The sequence below is a fragment of the Chiloscyllium punctatum genome, chromosome 11, assembly GCF_047496795.1.
Source record: "Chiloscyllium punctatum isolate Juve2018m chromosome 11, sChiPun1.3, whole genome shotgun sequence".
In the NCBI taxonomy this organism is placed as follows: Eukaryota; Metazoa; Chordata; class Chondrichthyes; order Orectolobiformes; family Hemiscylliidae; genus Chiloscyllium; species Chiloscyllium punctatum.
The window spans coordinates 114271715-114287462 of NC_092749.1; the positions used below are offsets into that span (position 1 = coordinate 114271715).

The 15748-nt window shown below is 42.2% G+C and overlaps 1 protein-coding gene across 1 annotated transcript in view; it reads left to right on the top strand.

The window, feature by feature from the left end:
* Window positions 1-15748, top strand: part of LOC140483357 (ras-related protein ORAB-1) — a 28021-nt gene that overhangs the window by 6409 nt on the left and 5864 nt on the right. The window contains exons 2-4 of the mRNA XM_072581556.1: window positions 2709-2781; window positions 11661-11756; window positions 13474-13569. Of these exons, the coding sequence (XP_072437657.1) occupies window positions 2709-2781; window positions 11661-11756; window positions 13474-13569 (265 nt within the window). The remainder of the gene's footprint in view (window positions 1-2708; window positions 2782-11660; window positions 11757-13473; window positions 13570-15748) is intronic.

The following is a 15748-nucleotide window of genomic DNA, read 5'->3' on the forward strand; positions in this document are numbered from 1 at the left end:
GAACCAAACTGCAAAAACAAGTGCTGGAAGCAGTCAACCCCGAAGTGTCTGGCAAAGAAAATTCTCTGAAGGGAAGGAGTTTGGGGTAGATGCGCTGAGGAATTGAGAACAAAGGGGTCACTCTCTAAGATGCCAGTCTTTTAACACTAAGATAAAGATCATCTCTTCCCTCATAGTAAATGTTAGTAATTTGTTGCTCCTGGGAGATACGATGCTCCATCAGAGTGCTTTTAAGGCTGGGATTGATAGATTTTTGGTGTCTGAGAATCATGCGCTGTGGGGAGTAGACAGGAAAATGGTGTTGAAACCCAGTATCAGCTGTGGTTGTGTTGAGTGGTGGAAACTTGAGGTCATGCAGATTGAGTGAATGTGTTCAACAAGGTGATGGTGTAATCATCGTTGCCCTTTCCCAGCATAGAGGATACTACATTGTGAACAGTAAATGGTTATTTCACCTGGAAATGAGTTGGGTCTGCCCTTGAGCAGTGGAAAGGGAGAGGGTGAAAGATCAGGTATAGCATTTTCTCTGTTGCATGGGAAGGATCTGTGTGATGGTGAAGGATTGCTCATGGGTGTTTGAAGGATGGACAAGGGAGAATCGAAGGGAATTGAAATGGGGGTGGGGGCGTGTGGGGAGAAGGTGCGTTCAGTGCTGCCATTGTGCTGTAATGAAGGAAATTTGTAGCTTTTAGTCTGTTGAATTACAATGGCTGGTGGATAGAATAGGGGAAGTCTGGATGGAGGAGAAAGGGTCAGAAGTGTAGTACAGAGAAGGGAATTCTTGGTTGATGAAAAACATGTTGGAAGCACTAATTAGAAAAGTGGCATTTGCTGATCCTGAGATGGTGTTTATACATGTAGGTGGAGTGCCCTGGTCACCTACATTTCCCAAACGTATTGTGACAACCTATTAGCCTCATGGCCTAGACCAAGTTTTACCTGGATCAGCAGTGCCCAGCGATGTGCTTCACTCTGCTCACCAAAGCGGAGTTTTGCCAAATGTGCACTACTCAAATGTAATCATGTATATATTCTAGACCAGAGTTGAAAAATGTGATGCTGGAAAAACATAGCAGGCCAGGCAGCATCCGAGGAGCAGGAGAATCAACGTTTCGGGCATAAGCCCTTTTTCAGGAAGGGGCATGGATAGGGTAAATAGGCAAAGTCTTTTCTCTGGGGTGGGGGGCGTGCAGAACTCGAGGGCATAGGTTTAGGGTGAGGGGGGAAGATATAAAACAGGCCTGGGGGCAACTTTTTCACACAGGGTGGTACTTGTATGGAATGAAGTGGCATAGGCTGGTACAATTGCAACATGTAAGAGGCATTTGGATGGGTATATGAATAGGAAAGGTTTGGAGGGATATGGGCCGGGTGCTGGCAGGTGGGACTATCTTGGGTTGGGATATCTGGTCGGCGTGGACAGGTTGGACCGAAAGGTCTGTTTCCATGCTGTACATCTCTATGACTCTACATATAAAAAGCAGGTCTGGTAGCATCTGTGGAGAGGGAAACAGTTAAGGTTCCAAGTTTGATATGACTCTTCAAGACTGGATTATTGATACAGGTGGCTTAAAGGGCCATTTTAACATCAGATTATTTCAAGTGCAGATGTATGATTCTTCATGGCTGCCAAATAAAGTTCCAATCTTTCTCATTCTCAGTTTTGAGTACATTACTAATTTAATGTTGGGTTTTCTTCCAGAAGTTGTCCTTGTTCAAAGGGCATGGAAGAAACCTGAGAGACATGGGTTAACGATGTAAACAAGAAAAAGCTCATAAAATTACCATGGGTCAGATACTAGGCAGGAAAAATTGATTATTTATGAATGGTTCCACCACAACCCTCCATTAGAATCATCTATTTTCCACCAACTGCAGTATATCTTGGAACTCAGGAATGTAGTTTTGATAGAGTCCTAGACTTGGAGGGTGTTTGAGATAAAATGTTGGTTCAAATTTCTGCAATCTTTAAGCATGTTAATTAGTTGAAATATTTCATTCAATGAACAATTTCATCAGTAACACTCTGCTTACGAGTGCTAGAGAGGTGTGTGAGGATGTGATAGGGTGTAGCTAGTAGAAACTTTAACTTTTCAGATAAGTACTGAGTTCATCTCTCCTGATATCGCCTTTGGATCAATATTCACTTGGTTTGACTTCAAGTGGAAGCCTCTTTTTCTCTCTCTACTTCACTTTCCTTCTTTAAAATGCTCCTTTAAAGCTCTGGACCTGACTTCTATGTCAGCATGCTCATTTTGCCTCATGTGAAGCATTTGGGCCTTCTATGATCTTGATGTATTGGATAAACAGTTGTGTATCTGTTGTTAGGATGATATTCGACATTAAAGGCATTGAAGGTATTGGTCCTCTTTACTTCCCCCATGTGCACAGTGACACTGGGAAGGATATCCAATTCAGTTGAGATGCTGTTGGGTGTGGCTATCTGACAATGTATCCAGGGCACTCTTCAGTGAAGCTAAGTCATTGAATCCTATTATCGTAAGATTCTCAGGTGTGGCATGAATAATAATTGAGAAGTAAGGCAGCAAATGCATAATTGTATTTGGGTGAGAGAGTTCTATTTTTATGCAGGTACAATTATGAAAGATGACACTCTGCAAATGACTATTTTAGCCATAATATATTGTTAAAGAATATCAAGTTCTTAGTGTAATCTTTGGCAAACTTTTCTCTTTTATCTATTTCAGTGACTATTTATTCAAGCTGCTGCTGATTGGAGACTCCGGTGTTGGAAAATCTTGTCTCCTTCTTAGATTTGCAGTAAGTATAGCATTCATTTCTTTGGTAATTTGCTGTCAATGTTTTATACCAGCTTTATGACTGGCCTGTTGTTGCATATACTGTTTACATCCAACGGTTCACTTCACCCTGTTAATACATTTTAATACACATTTACCTCTCCCAGGTATGGGTTAATTCTAAATAGTTATCACGGTAACAGAGAAACTACAGGAAGTGACTGGTCCATGCCACACCCACAATTATACATTTGATATCATAGAATATGTCATTCAGCCTGTTGAGTCTACACCAACCCCACCCAAGCATCTGACTCACCCTAACCCTGCATTTCCCATGGCCCGTCCACCCAATCTGCACATCTTTGGGCAGTAAGAGGAAACTGCACAAACCTGGGGAGTAAGTCACTCTGGGGTGGAATCAAGTCTGGGTACCTGATGCTGTGAGGCAGGAGTGGTTGTCACTTTGCCGCTAATAGAATAAAGTGAAAACCCACAAGCTCCTTCCAATTTGAGTTGTATCTGAAGAGAGTATTCTGAACTGTTAATGGTTTGAAGTTCTTGGGTTTCAAGATTGATCATCTGTTAGAAGACAGTTGTCTCCTTTCTTGTACTGTTTATCTCCCTGAGATCAGTAAGCTTTGTACAGTAAAGGAGAGATTGCATCCAGAGTGAGACACAGCCAGAGTATATAGTTCAGAGAAATTAGAAGCACTGGGAATTTGGAGCAGAGGGGAAGAGGTGCTTTTTGTATGCTTTTTTTTGCCTCATAGCTTGTAATGGTTTTTAACAGGATAAATTGAAGCTCAGGATCAGAGGCTCAGCACAAAAATTGACATCCCAGGAGAACTAAGGTCACTTGGTGATAGCTACTAATTTGACTGACTATTATTACTTTCAGATTGAACGTAAATAAGGGAAATATTTACAGGCTTACAACTAAATGACTAGTATGGAATCTTTAAAAGTCAAATTAAGTACTAATTAAATGAAATAGAGATGCTGGGCCAGGCAATGTATAAAAAGGTAGACTTGAGCTGAAGGAACCCTTAGGGAGCAGTGCCCATAATATGAAAGAATTCACCCTTCAGTTGGAGGAGGAGAAGCTGGAATCAGATCTAACAATATTACAATTGAGTAAAGGTAACTACACAGATTTGAGGGAGGAGCTGGCCTGAGTTAATTGGTAGAGAAACCTTGTTGGAAAACTATGAAGCGGTAATAGCAGGAGTTTGTGGGGTAATTTGAGAGGCATAGCAAAATTTCGTCCCAAGGAAGAAGAAACAGACAGAGGGAAGAATGAGAAAACCGTGGCTAATAAGGCAAGTCAGACAGCATAAAAACAAACATGGAGAAAGGGTGGACTGCAGATGTTAGAGATCAGAGCTGGAAAATGTGGTGCTGGAAAAGCGCAGCAGGTCAGGCAGCATCCAAGGAGCAGGAGAATCGACGTTTCGGACATTAGAAGAAGGGCTTATACCCAAAACGTCGATTCTCCTCCTTGGATGTTGCCTGACCTGCGCTTTTCCAGCACCACATTTTTCAGCATAAAAGCAAAACATATAATGTGAATATTTCTGGAAACCCTTTTAAAAGCCAGCAAATAGCTTTAAAATAGCAATGAGGAGGGAAACAATGAAGTGTAAGAGAAGGCTAGCTTTTACAGCAGTCTTTTTAGATATTGGTCTGCTGGCGAATGAGGCTGGATAGGTAGTAATGGGGAGCAAAGAAATGGCAGAGTGGAAGACACCAGCAGTGTACTGGAACTTCGAGAGTCGGGGCAGAAATGAGAATAATTGCCATCACTAAGGAGAAGGTGCTAGGGAAGCTGAAAAGTCTGAAGGTGGATAAATCACCTGGATCAGATGGACTGCACCCAGTAATTCTGAAAGAGATGAGGAGATTGATCTTTCAGCAATTGCTGGAGTCAGGGAGAGTCCCAGAGAACTGGAAAATTGCTAATGCAACATCCCTGTTTAAGATACGAGGGATGACAGGAAACTATAAGCTGATTAGTCTGACATCAGTTTTTGGTAAGATTTTAAAACCCACTTTAAAATGAGATTGCAGAGTACTTGGAAGTGCATGGTAAAATAGGGCTGAGTCATAGAGATGTACAGCATGGAAACAGACCCTTCGGTCCAACTCATCTATGCCAACCAGATATCCCAACCCAATCTAGTCCCATTTGCCAGCACCCAGCTCATATCCCTCCAAACCCTTGCTATTCATAAACCCATCCAGATGCCTTTTAAATGTTGCAATTGTACCAGCCTCCACCATTCCTTCGGCAGCTCAATCCATAAACGTACCATCCTCTTTGTGAAAAAGCCGCCCCTATTTTTTATATCTTTCCCCCTTCACCCTAAACCTATGCCCTTTAGTTCTGGTCTGCTCCATCCCAAGGAAGAGACTTTGTTTATCTTATCCATGCCCTTCGTGATTTCATAAACCTCTATTGGTCACCCCTCTGCCCCCGACCCTCCAGGGAAAACAGTGGCTTTGTCAAGGGAGGTCACGCCGAACAGATCTGTTAGAATTCTTTGAAAAGGTAATGAGAAGTTAGATAAAGGAGAGCAAATTAATGTGATCTACTCTGAATTTCAGAAGGCCTTTGATATGGTGCAGCACAGAAGGTTGCTCAATAAGAACTCATGGTGTTCGAGGCAAGGTACTCTCATGGACAGAGGATTGGCTGACTGGCAAAAGGCAGAGTGGGGCTAAAGGAGGCTTTTTCAAGATGGTAACTAGTGGAATATCATGGGCTAATGTTGGGACCCACAGCTATTCTGGTTATATGTTAACAACTTGGATGAAGGAACTGAGGGCATTGCTGCTAATCTTGCAGTTGTCAAAAAGATGGAGGGAGTGTTGTGGAAGCAGTGGAGGCTGCAAAAGGACTTCCATAAGCATGGAAAGTGGACAGACAAGTGGTAGATGGAACACAATGTTGGAAAGTGAGAGTTTATGCACCTTGATAGGAAGAAAAGTATAAGCTATTTACTCAATGGGGAAAGGCTTTGGAAGTCTGAAGCACAAGTAACCTGAAAGTCCTGGTTCAGGACTATCTCTTAAAGTTAACATGCTGGTTCAGTTGGCAAGGCAAAAGCCAAGTCAGCATTCGCTTCAAGAGGACTAGAATTCAGGAGTAGAAATGTACTGCTGAGGCTGTATACACTGTGGTCGGACCATGTTTGGAATATTGAGAGCCTTTTTGGACCCTGTATCTAAGGAAGGATGTGCTGCCATTGGAGGGGTTTCAGAGGAGATTTACAAGTATGATCCCAGAAATGAAGGGCTTGTCATATGAAAAGCATTTGAGGACTCTGGATTCTTATTTAATGGATGTAAAGGATTGAGGGGGAGATCAGATAGAAACGTACAGAATACTTGACTGAGTGGACATGAATAGTATGCTTCCACTGGCAGCAGAGACTAGGGTGGTGAATCTGTGGAACTCATTGATACAGAGGGCTTTTATAGGCCTGGCCATTGAAAGAGAGAAGTTGTTGATTAGTAAGGGGTTCAAGGGTTATGGGGTTGAGAAACATTCCAGCCATGAGCAAATGGCATAGTTGACCTGATGGGCTGAATGGTCTAATTCTGTGCCGATATCTTATGGCCTTGCTCCTTTCCTCCACCCCAAAAACACCCCCTCAAAACTGAGGGGCAAATTGAGGCAGGCTAAGCTGGGCTCTTGTTATCCTGTGCTGATGTTTGTACCTGTTACATTCGGTTTTTAGATTAGATTATTTGCAGTGGTTTAGTAACATTGTGCAGTAAAATAACTACGGTGATGAGAATCTGGTGTAATTGTAAAAGTAAAATGAATCGATTTCTTACTAATGTGGCAGTGAATGGGGAGTATGGTTGAGGGCAGGGAACAAGCCTTCCTTCATAGAGGGTTTCAAAAGTGACTGGGCAAACTGTTGCTGCTTGAAAAGGAAACCATTGCAAGGGTGTGGATTTAAAATCCTCTGCAAATATGGCAGGGGAGATGTATGAAGTATGTGATGTGGGACATGTTTGCTACTAGGTGTAACTCAAAGCCCAGATAGCCAGGTTTCACCACGACCAAACTATCTTGATGCTCTTCACTGTAATTTCATCAATCTTCCAAAATGAAACACTCCTCTCATGCAATGTTCATGCTGGTGTCTAATTGTGAATGAATCTTGAGGGGCATGTTTATAGTTTACAAGTATACATTTGTGTTTCAGTTTTAATTGACTATCTGCAAAAGAGATTAAACATTTTGTCAACTCTGAAAATGGAGACAGTGGATGGATGAATTTCAATGGAACCTCTTTGAAATGTATTGATCCCGATAGTCATGTCTGCCTTACTTAAGGAACCCTTCCTATGTGGTGGAAGGTAGCATGAATGATGGGTGTAATGCTATAATTTAACTTGCCCTGATTACTTCCTAGATTACCTTGGTAATGTAGCTCTGCTTTGGGTTTTGGACTCTGACATTTGCTGTTCTCAGGATGTTTTTTTTTGGAGGGAAGGTGGAAGGGGTTTAGAAGTTGGGCATGGTGAACAAAGTAAAAGGCAAGACACAGCTGCTAGTTTTTTGCCCTGTTTGCTAGTTAGTGGATGAGAGGGGAATTATTTGGGCCACACTTACTGCAATGGCCACCCTTAATGATTTCTGAGCCATTTTTCTAGCTGTAAATGGGGAGTATAGGAGGGGGCAGATAACAAACCTTTCTTGATGGAGGTTTTCAAAACTGAGTGGGCTGGCTAGAGTTGAGAAAGAGAAACTGTTCCTACTCATAAAGGAAACATCATCTGCAAAAGAGGCAATGTGAATATTTAGTGATATATTGAACAAATCTGGATTGTTAAGTCTTTCACCTTTTAGAATGCAGGTTTTGGTTCATTAATATGTAAATCCAAGAACTACTTTTAAGTGACTTTTTCAAAATAACTTAACAATTCAGGTTTGTTCAGTATATCACTAACTATTATGATGCTAAATGTTGGCTATAAATTGTGTATTACTGTCTTATACTCCACAACCACCTGAAGGAGCAACGCTCCGAAAGCTAGTGTTTCCAAATAAACCTGTTGGACTATAGCCTGGTGTTGTGTGATTTTTAACTGTGTCCTATTTCTTGCGTATATTGCAGCCATGGTCTGAACTCACTATTTTCCTACCTTCTCCCATGGACAAAAAATTTGGGATATGATAGTAACTGTTCCACCTTTTTGTATCAAGCAGAATTAGATCTATGAAATGTTTCTTTTGCTGTGTTATTCCTCCAAGGGTTGTAGCTGTATAACACTGCACACTGTTTCCAGATGAATGATGAGGTTTCTAGTTTGTTTTGTTTGGATTGAAAACTTTCATTGTTGCCTGTTGTTTGCCTTAAGTTTCACAAACAGGGAATCTGTGTGTAAATTGAATATGTCGAACTCCAATTGGACTTCGTGTCTGCTAACTTTATTCTTTCACTCCTTTGTGCTATCTCAGCACAGTTTCCAAAATATTTAATTTACTTCTCATAACAGAAAACTTTGTAACTAATTTTGAGTTGCATTAATTCTTGTGGCTGGTAAAAGTTGGGCCAAATAAGATTGATTCTTTTCTGTCTGCTTGGGATAGTTTGTAAAGGAGGGAGAGCATGTTGATAATGCAGTGTGAAAGTCTACATTGGAAACTCACAGATAAAGGTAGTAAATTACAGGTTTGTAATTTCTTAACTGTGTTCCAGGGCAAAGTATCCAATGCTGTGCTTCCCAAGTGTTCCTCGACTATGAACCCTTTGAGGCTTGTAAACGTTTGCAAGCCCTCAGTGGGGTGTTGAGAGCAGAGCTGTGTCAGAAGGGAAGCCTGCCTGTTACAACTTGGTCAGAGTTCCATAGTGCCCATTGCTGTCTTGGAGCTTTGTACCTCTGAAGTTTCGGCTCATGTCCTCACTTGGGATCCTGACCTCGCTGAAAATTTGAAAGCGTTAAGCATGTGACTTTTGGTTCATGGTGATTTATCTAATTGTTTTCAGAAATGTTAGTATTTGCAATTTAGCTTTTGAAGGGTGGAATGGTTAGGAAGTGGGCAAAATAGGAGGAAATGTCAACTGTTCCCCTTTTTCCCCACCAATTAAAATCTTTGCCAATTGGTGATCTTGCATAAAAACTGTAATCTGAGCAGAAATACTAAATTGGTGGCTAAACTGGAAACACTCCTGTTTGTTCAGATTGTGCTCCACTTGTGTGCCTTAAACAGCAAGGCAACTGATACACATGGAGTTTGGGGTGGGGAAAGTTGAGGAATTTCTATGGTAACTCAGGACTAGGATGTAAGTTGACATGTCATACATGGATGGACATTAATTACAGAATGTAGTGTCCTGAATCCAATTAAAATGCCTCAATTGGAAATATGAAAACCGTTGTGTTCAACAGTATTAAAAAGGAACAAAATGTCCTACAAGTCCCAACATACAAACCAGCCAACGCTGAAAGGTAGAGAGACGTGATTTTTTTTTACAATCCTTAGTCTGATCCATGATGTTCTTGTAGAGTTACAATGGAGAGTGCTGTGCTGACCTTTCACACCACTCTACTCGCCTTGTTGAGAGCTAAATTAACCAAGCTGACACAAGATGAAGAAGCAAATGTGCCACACCCAGTATTTGCATTTTGTGATGTTTATGTTTTGTCCCTCCTTCCAACTGGGTTGGCTGAGGGCAGGCTGAAACTGCATTTGTCAGTTTGAAATTGAATCAGCCTTCTTCTAAAACATTGTGCATTGTTCCTGTTGCAGCTGGGAGCACTGTTTCAGGAAACTCTTTTGCTGTATAAATGCTGTCCTGAATTGTCTCACTCCTAGTAATATGAAAGCAATTGATAGTACTTTTAAGGAAACTGCTTCCAGTCTTTAACACCCTCGTCTTGGGTGGTGAATAATGCAGGGCTATTTTCATAAGTTTGAGCAGTCAAAACCAAAGTTGTCCTGTTGCATACAGCTGTTTCAAAAAGCAGCAGCTTGCAAGTTAATATCTGTAGCTATTTTTCCTTAACCTGATCCTTGATCAACACAATGTTCCTCATGCTCCGAATGTATGGCTGGTTGTTAACTTGTTAAACTTTGGGGCTGGTGCTAACTACTCAGAAAACTGAAAACTACCGGGAGCAATATAACAGCAAAAGTGCTTCTGTTCGTTTTCTGGCATAATTTTATAGGTGCTTCCACTAAGTGGTAGTCAGAAACTCGTTGTTGCATGTGTCGTTTCACCATAAGCAAAAGATGCTTTGATTGCTTTCTTTGGCATGTATTGTACTGATTATTATAACCTGGGAGGGACCTTCAGTCCCACTCACTAACTGATTACATTTCTGCTCATGAAGGATCTACTTAGTTCATGAATGCAAACTGCAGATAGTAGTATTATCAGAATTGAAAACAAATAGTCATAGAGATGTACAGCATGGAAACTGACCCTTCGGTCCAACCTGTCCATGCCGACCAGATATCCCAACTCAATCTAGTCCCACCTGCCAGCACCCGGCCCTTATCCCTCCAAACTCTCCCTATTCATCCAACTGTCTTTAAAATGTTGCAGTTGTACCAGCCTCCATCACTTCCTTTGGCAGCTTATTCTGTACAGATACCACCCTCTGTGTGAAAACGTTGCCCCGTAGGTCTCTATGCCCTCTAGTTCTGGACTCCCTGACCCCAGGGAAAAGACTTTGCCTATTTACCCTATCCATGCCCCTCATGATTTTGTAAACCTCTGTAAGGTCACCCCTCAGCCTCTGACGCTCCAGGGAAAACAGCCCCAGCCTGTTCAGCCTCTGTCTATAACTTAAATCCTCCAACCCTGGCAACATCCTTGTAAATCTTTTCGGAACCCTTTCAAGTTTCGTAACATCTTTCTGATAGGAAGACCAGAATTCCAAGCAATATTCCAACAGTGGTTCCGTACAGTCGCAACATGACCTACCAACTCCTGTATTCAATACTCTGACCAATAAAAGAGAGCATACCAAATGCCGCCTTCACTATCCTGTCTACCTGTGACTCCACTTTCAAGGAGCTATGAACCTGCACTCCAAGGTCTTTGTTCAACAGCACTCCCTAGGATCTTACCATTAAGTGTATAAGTCCTACTAAGATTTGCTTTCCCAAAATGCAGCACCTCGCATTTATCTGAATTAAACTCCATCTGCTGCTTCTCAGCCCATTGGCCCATCTGTTCAAGATCCTGATGTAATCCGAGATCACCGTCTTCGCTGTCCACTACACCTCCAATTTTGGTGTCATCTGCAAACTTAGTAACTGTACCTCTTATGCTCGTATCCAAATCATTTATGTAAATGACAAAACAAGTAGAGGGCCCAGCACCGATCCTTGTGGCACTCCACTGGATACAGGCCTCCAATCTGAAAAACAACCCTCCACCACCACCCTCTGTCTTCTACCTTTGAGCCAGTTCTGTATCCAAATGGCTAGTTCTCCCTGTATTCCGTGAGATCTAGCCTTGCTAATCAGTCTCCCATGGGGAACCTTGTCAAATGCCTTACTGAAGTCTATATAGATCACATCTACCGCTCTGCCCTCATCAATCTTTTTTGTTACTTCCTCAAAAAATATGGCAGTCTATTCCTTTTGAAGGTAAACAGCATTTTTAAAACAGCTGTAACCATTATTAACACTGAGTGCACTTTTAGGCCCTATCTTTGCAGAGAGGTACTTCATAATTTCTTAACATGTTTCCAAAATGCAACCCAGTTCTGGGTTTGAATAGATATTACAGTCCAGGTGGATGAAGCCACGAAACCATAGCACTGAGAACAATTCAGATTGATTGTTAATCGACAACAAGGAGGTGGTTTCATTCTGGTCCAACTGTACTTCACAATATCAAGCTTGAATATTCTGTTAATTTCCAGGATGATACGTACACAGAAAGTTATATCAGTACAATCGGTGTGGACTTCAAAATCAGAACTATAGAGTTAGATGGCAAGACTATCAAACTTCAAATTGTAAGTATCTCTAAATGCTGCAGAAATTGCTAAAATTCAGGTTAAATATTTCTAATGTGCTATTTCATGATTTTTAAATGAAAACACAAAACAAATTTGGAAAACTGACTCATATTTTAGTGTTACAGGAAGTGATAGCATAGTAGTATTGAGACTAAAATAGTAATCCAGATCCCCTGGCTAATGTTTTGGGGACATCAGTTCAAATCCTATCAATTCCTGCAGTACTGGTATCTGCTGAACAATGTGGGAAGTTTCCCAAGCAAGTCCCACACAAAGCAGAACAAATCAAATCCAGTGAATTACCACTCCTACACCGCATCAGTAAAGTGATGGAATGTGGCATCAGTAGTGCTGTTGCATAGCACCTGCTCAGCAATAACCTGCTCAGTGACATCCAGTTTGAGTTCCGCCTGGACGCCTCAGCTCCTGACCTCATTACAGCCTTGGTTCAAACATGGACTAAAGAGCTGAACTCCAGAGGTGAGAGTGATAGCCCTTGATATCAAGACCACTTTTATTGGAACCCCAGCAAATCTGGTGGGGATGGGGATCTGAGTGGTAGGGGGTCATATTCTGCACTGGTTGTAATTGTACCTGGCACATAGGAAAATGGTTGTGGTTATTGGAGGTCAATTATCTCAACTCCAAGACACCTCTACAGGAGTTCCTCAGGATAGTGTCCCAGACCCAGTTGTCATCAGCTGCTTCATCAATGGCCTCCCCTCCATCAGGTCAGAAGTGGAAATATTTGCTGATAATTGCACATGCTCAGCATCATCACACTCCTAAGATACTGAAACAGTCCATGTCCAAATGTTGCAAAGCCTGAATAAAATCCAGGCTTGGACTGGCAAGTGGGGGAGTAGTATTTGTGCCACAGATGCCTGCCAGTGATTAGCTTCCATAAGGAACATCTACTTACTGCCCCTTGACAATCAATGGCATCACCATCACTGATCTCCCTGACTCTCAACATTCCAGGGGTTACCATTGACCAGACTGGACTCAGCCGTGTAAATGTAGGGGATGCAGGAGCATGTCATAGGCTAGAAATACTGCAGCAAGTAACTCTCACCTGACTCCCTAAAGCCTGTCGACCATTGTCAAATCAGCAGTGTGATGGAATACTCCCCACTTGCCTGGTGGGTACTGCTCTCCCACAGCACCCATCCTGGATAAAACAGCCTACTTGATTGGCACCACATCCACAAACATCGACTCCCTCCACCACCAATGCTCAGAAGCAGCAGCAGTGTGTACTATCTACAAGATGCACTGCAGAAATTCACCAAAGATCCTCAGACAGCACCTTCCAACTTACAACCAGTTCCATTGAGAAGGGTAAGGGCAGCAAATACACGGGACCACCACCATCTTCAAGCTACTTGCCATCCTGACTTGGAAACCTATGGCTGTCCTTTCAGTGTTCCTGGGTTGAAATTCTGAAAACTCCTGCCCTAAAGGTACGTGGACTGTGGTGGTTCATGAAGGCACCTTGCCACCACCACCTCAAGGGCAACTGGGGATGGGCAATAAAAGCTTGCCTGGTCTGTGAGGCCCACATCCCACAAGTGAGTTTCTTTTTCAATACAACGTGCACGGGCAATAATAGCTGGCATCCACTTCAGAATAATTATTGTTTAAGATTCTGACCCGTTAGCTGCAATGATTTCAACTCTGACTGAAAAGGAATTTCTGTTTCTCTTGCTTCCAGTGGGACACAGCTGGTCAGGAAAGGTTTCGAACAATCACGTCCAGTTATTACAGAGGAGCACATGGCATCATAGTCGTATATGATGTTACAGACCAGGTACCGTAAAACTACACAGTGAAAGCATGTTGGTCAGATGTAGTTATATCATTAAAACTCAATCTGTTCATGAAAATGAGCTCTTGACGTCAAGCATGGTTACCTCTTTACAACAGGACCTTGATCTGATGGGCCAGTGAGCTGAGGAGTGGCAGGTGGAGTTTAATTTAGATAAATGTGAGGTGCTGCATTTTGGAAAGGCAAATCTTAGCAGGACTTAATGGTAAGGTCCTAGGGAGTGTTGCTGAACAAAGAGACCTTGGAGCGCAGGTTCATAGCTCCTTAAAAGTAGAGTTGCAGGTAGATAGGATAGTGAAGAAGGCATTTGGTATGCTTTCCTTTATTGGTCAGAGCATTGAGTACAGGGGTTCGGAGGTTATATTGAAGCTATATTAGATATTGGTAAGGCCATTTTAGAATATTGCATGAAATTGTGGTCTTCCTGCTATAGGAAGGATGTTCTGAAACTTGAAAGGGTTCAGAAAAGATGTACAAGGTTGTTGCCAGGGTTGGAGAGTTTGTGCTATCAGGGGAGGCTGAGGCTATTTTCCCTAGAGCTTCAGAGGCTGAGGAGTGACCTTACTGAAGTTTATGAAATCATGAGGGGCATGACTAGGATAAATAGACAGGGCTTTTCTCCAGAATGGAGAGTCCAGAATTAGAGGGCATCAGTTTAAGGTGAAAGGGGAAAGATGTTAAAGGATCTAAGGGGCAACTTTTTCACAGGGTGATGTGTGTATGGAATGAGTTGCCATAGGAAGTCGTGGAGGCTGGTACAATTACAACATTTAAAAAGGCATCTGTATATGAATAGGGAGGGTTTAGTGTTATGGACCAAATGCTAGACAAATGACACTAGATTAATTTAAGCTATCTGGTCAGCATGAATGAGTTGGACTGAAGGGTCTGTTCCTGTGCTGTACAGCTCTTATGCAAAAGGTTGTCTAGGTAGATAGAGACAGAGGATTGTATCTGTTGTCTTCAGTCCCACCACTCCCCTGCTTCATTTTAATTGTCTGATTTAAGCTTCTTTGCATTCTTTATAAAGTACCAGTCAGTCTATTTTATTACCTTTGGGCATAGGTTTTCTTTTCCTGGGTGAGTTGAAGAGCTGAATATTGTACAATAAAGACTGGGGATCTTGCAATTACAATCGAAACATAAATATGTGCCTTTTAAGTGAATGAAATTGACCCATGAAATGTGCTAATAAGTGTTGAATATAGTTAACTTTTGTTAATTTCAATCATACAAATTTGAACTGATAAACACACTGGAAAACGTGAAAGCATATTGGGCAGATACAGTTCATCATTAAAACCAAAACTATTCATGAAAATGATGTCGGCCAGTAGTTAAATGTTGTAACACTCCGTTTACTTCAGTGAATAAATAGACACAGTGGACAAATGTGGATGATCATATCTTGATTCTAATCTGTGTACAGTGAACAGATCTCACTCAACACCAGTGGAGTCATTGCAGTTCGTCTGAATCTTTCTGGAGCAAGAGATTTCAATGGATAAAATTTCTTTGTTTGATTTCTATAGCTTGGCCTGATCACTGATGCATGTACCACTTGAACCAAAATGTAAATTTAAATCCCACTTCGGGTTTTGAGAATAACACCTCAATGGACATTCAAGGACACAGTTGATGCACTAAACTAAGTCTATCTGGTTTGCTGAATGAAACAGGTCCTTCAAAAAACTGGGAGAAAGTGAGGACTGCAGATGCTGGAGTACCAGAGTTGGAAAAATATGGTGCTGGAGAAACCCAGGCTAGGCAGCATCCAAGGAGCAGGAGAATCGACGTTTCGGGCATAAGCCCTTCATCAAGAATGAGGCTGCTGTGCCAAGCGAGCTGAGATAAAAAGGGGGGTGCTGGGAATATGGTGGAAGAGGGTGAGGGTGATAGGCTGGAGAGGGGGTGGGGGCGGAGATATCGTGAAGAAGATTGCAGGTCAAGAGGCTGGTACTGAATCCAGGGGTTGGGACTGAAATAAGGTGGGGGGAGGGGAAATTAGGAAGCTGGAGAAATCTGCATTCATCCCTTGTGGTTGGAGGGTTCCTAGGCAGAAGATGAGGCACTCTTCCTCCAGCCGTCGTGTTGCTATGGTCTGGCGATGGAGGAGTCCAAGGACCTGCATGTCCTTGGTGGAGTGGGAGGGGGGGTTGAA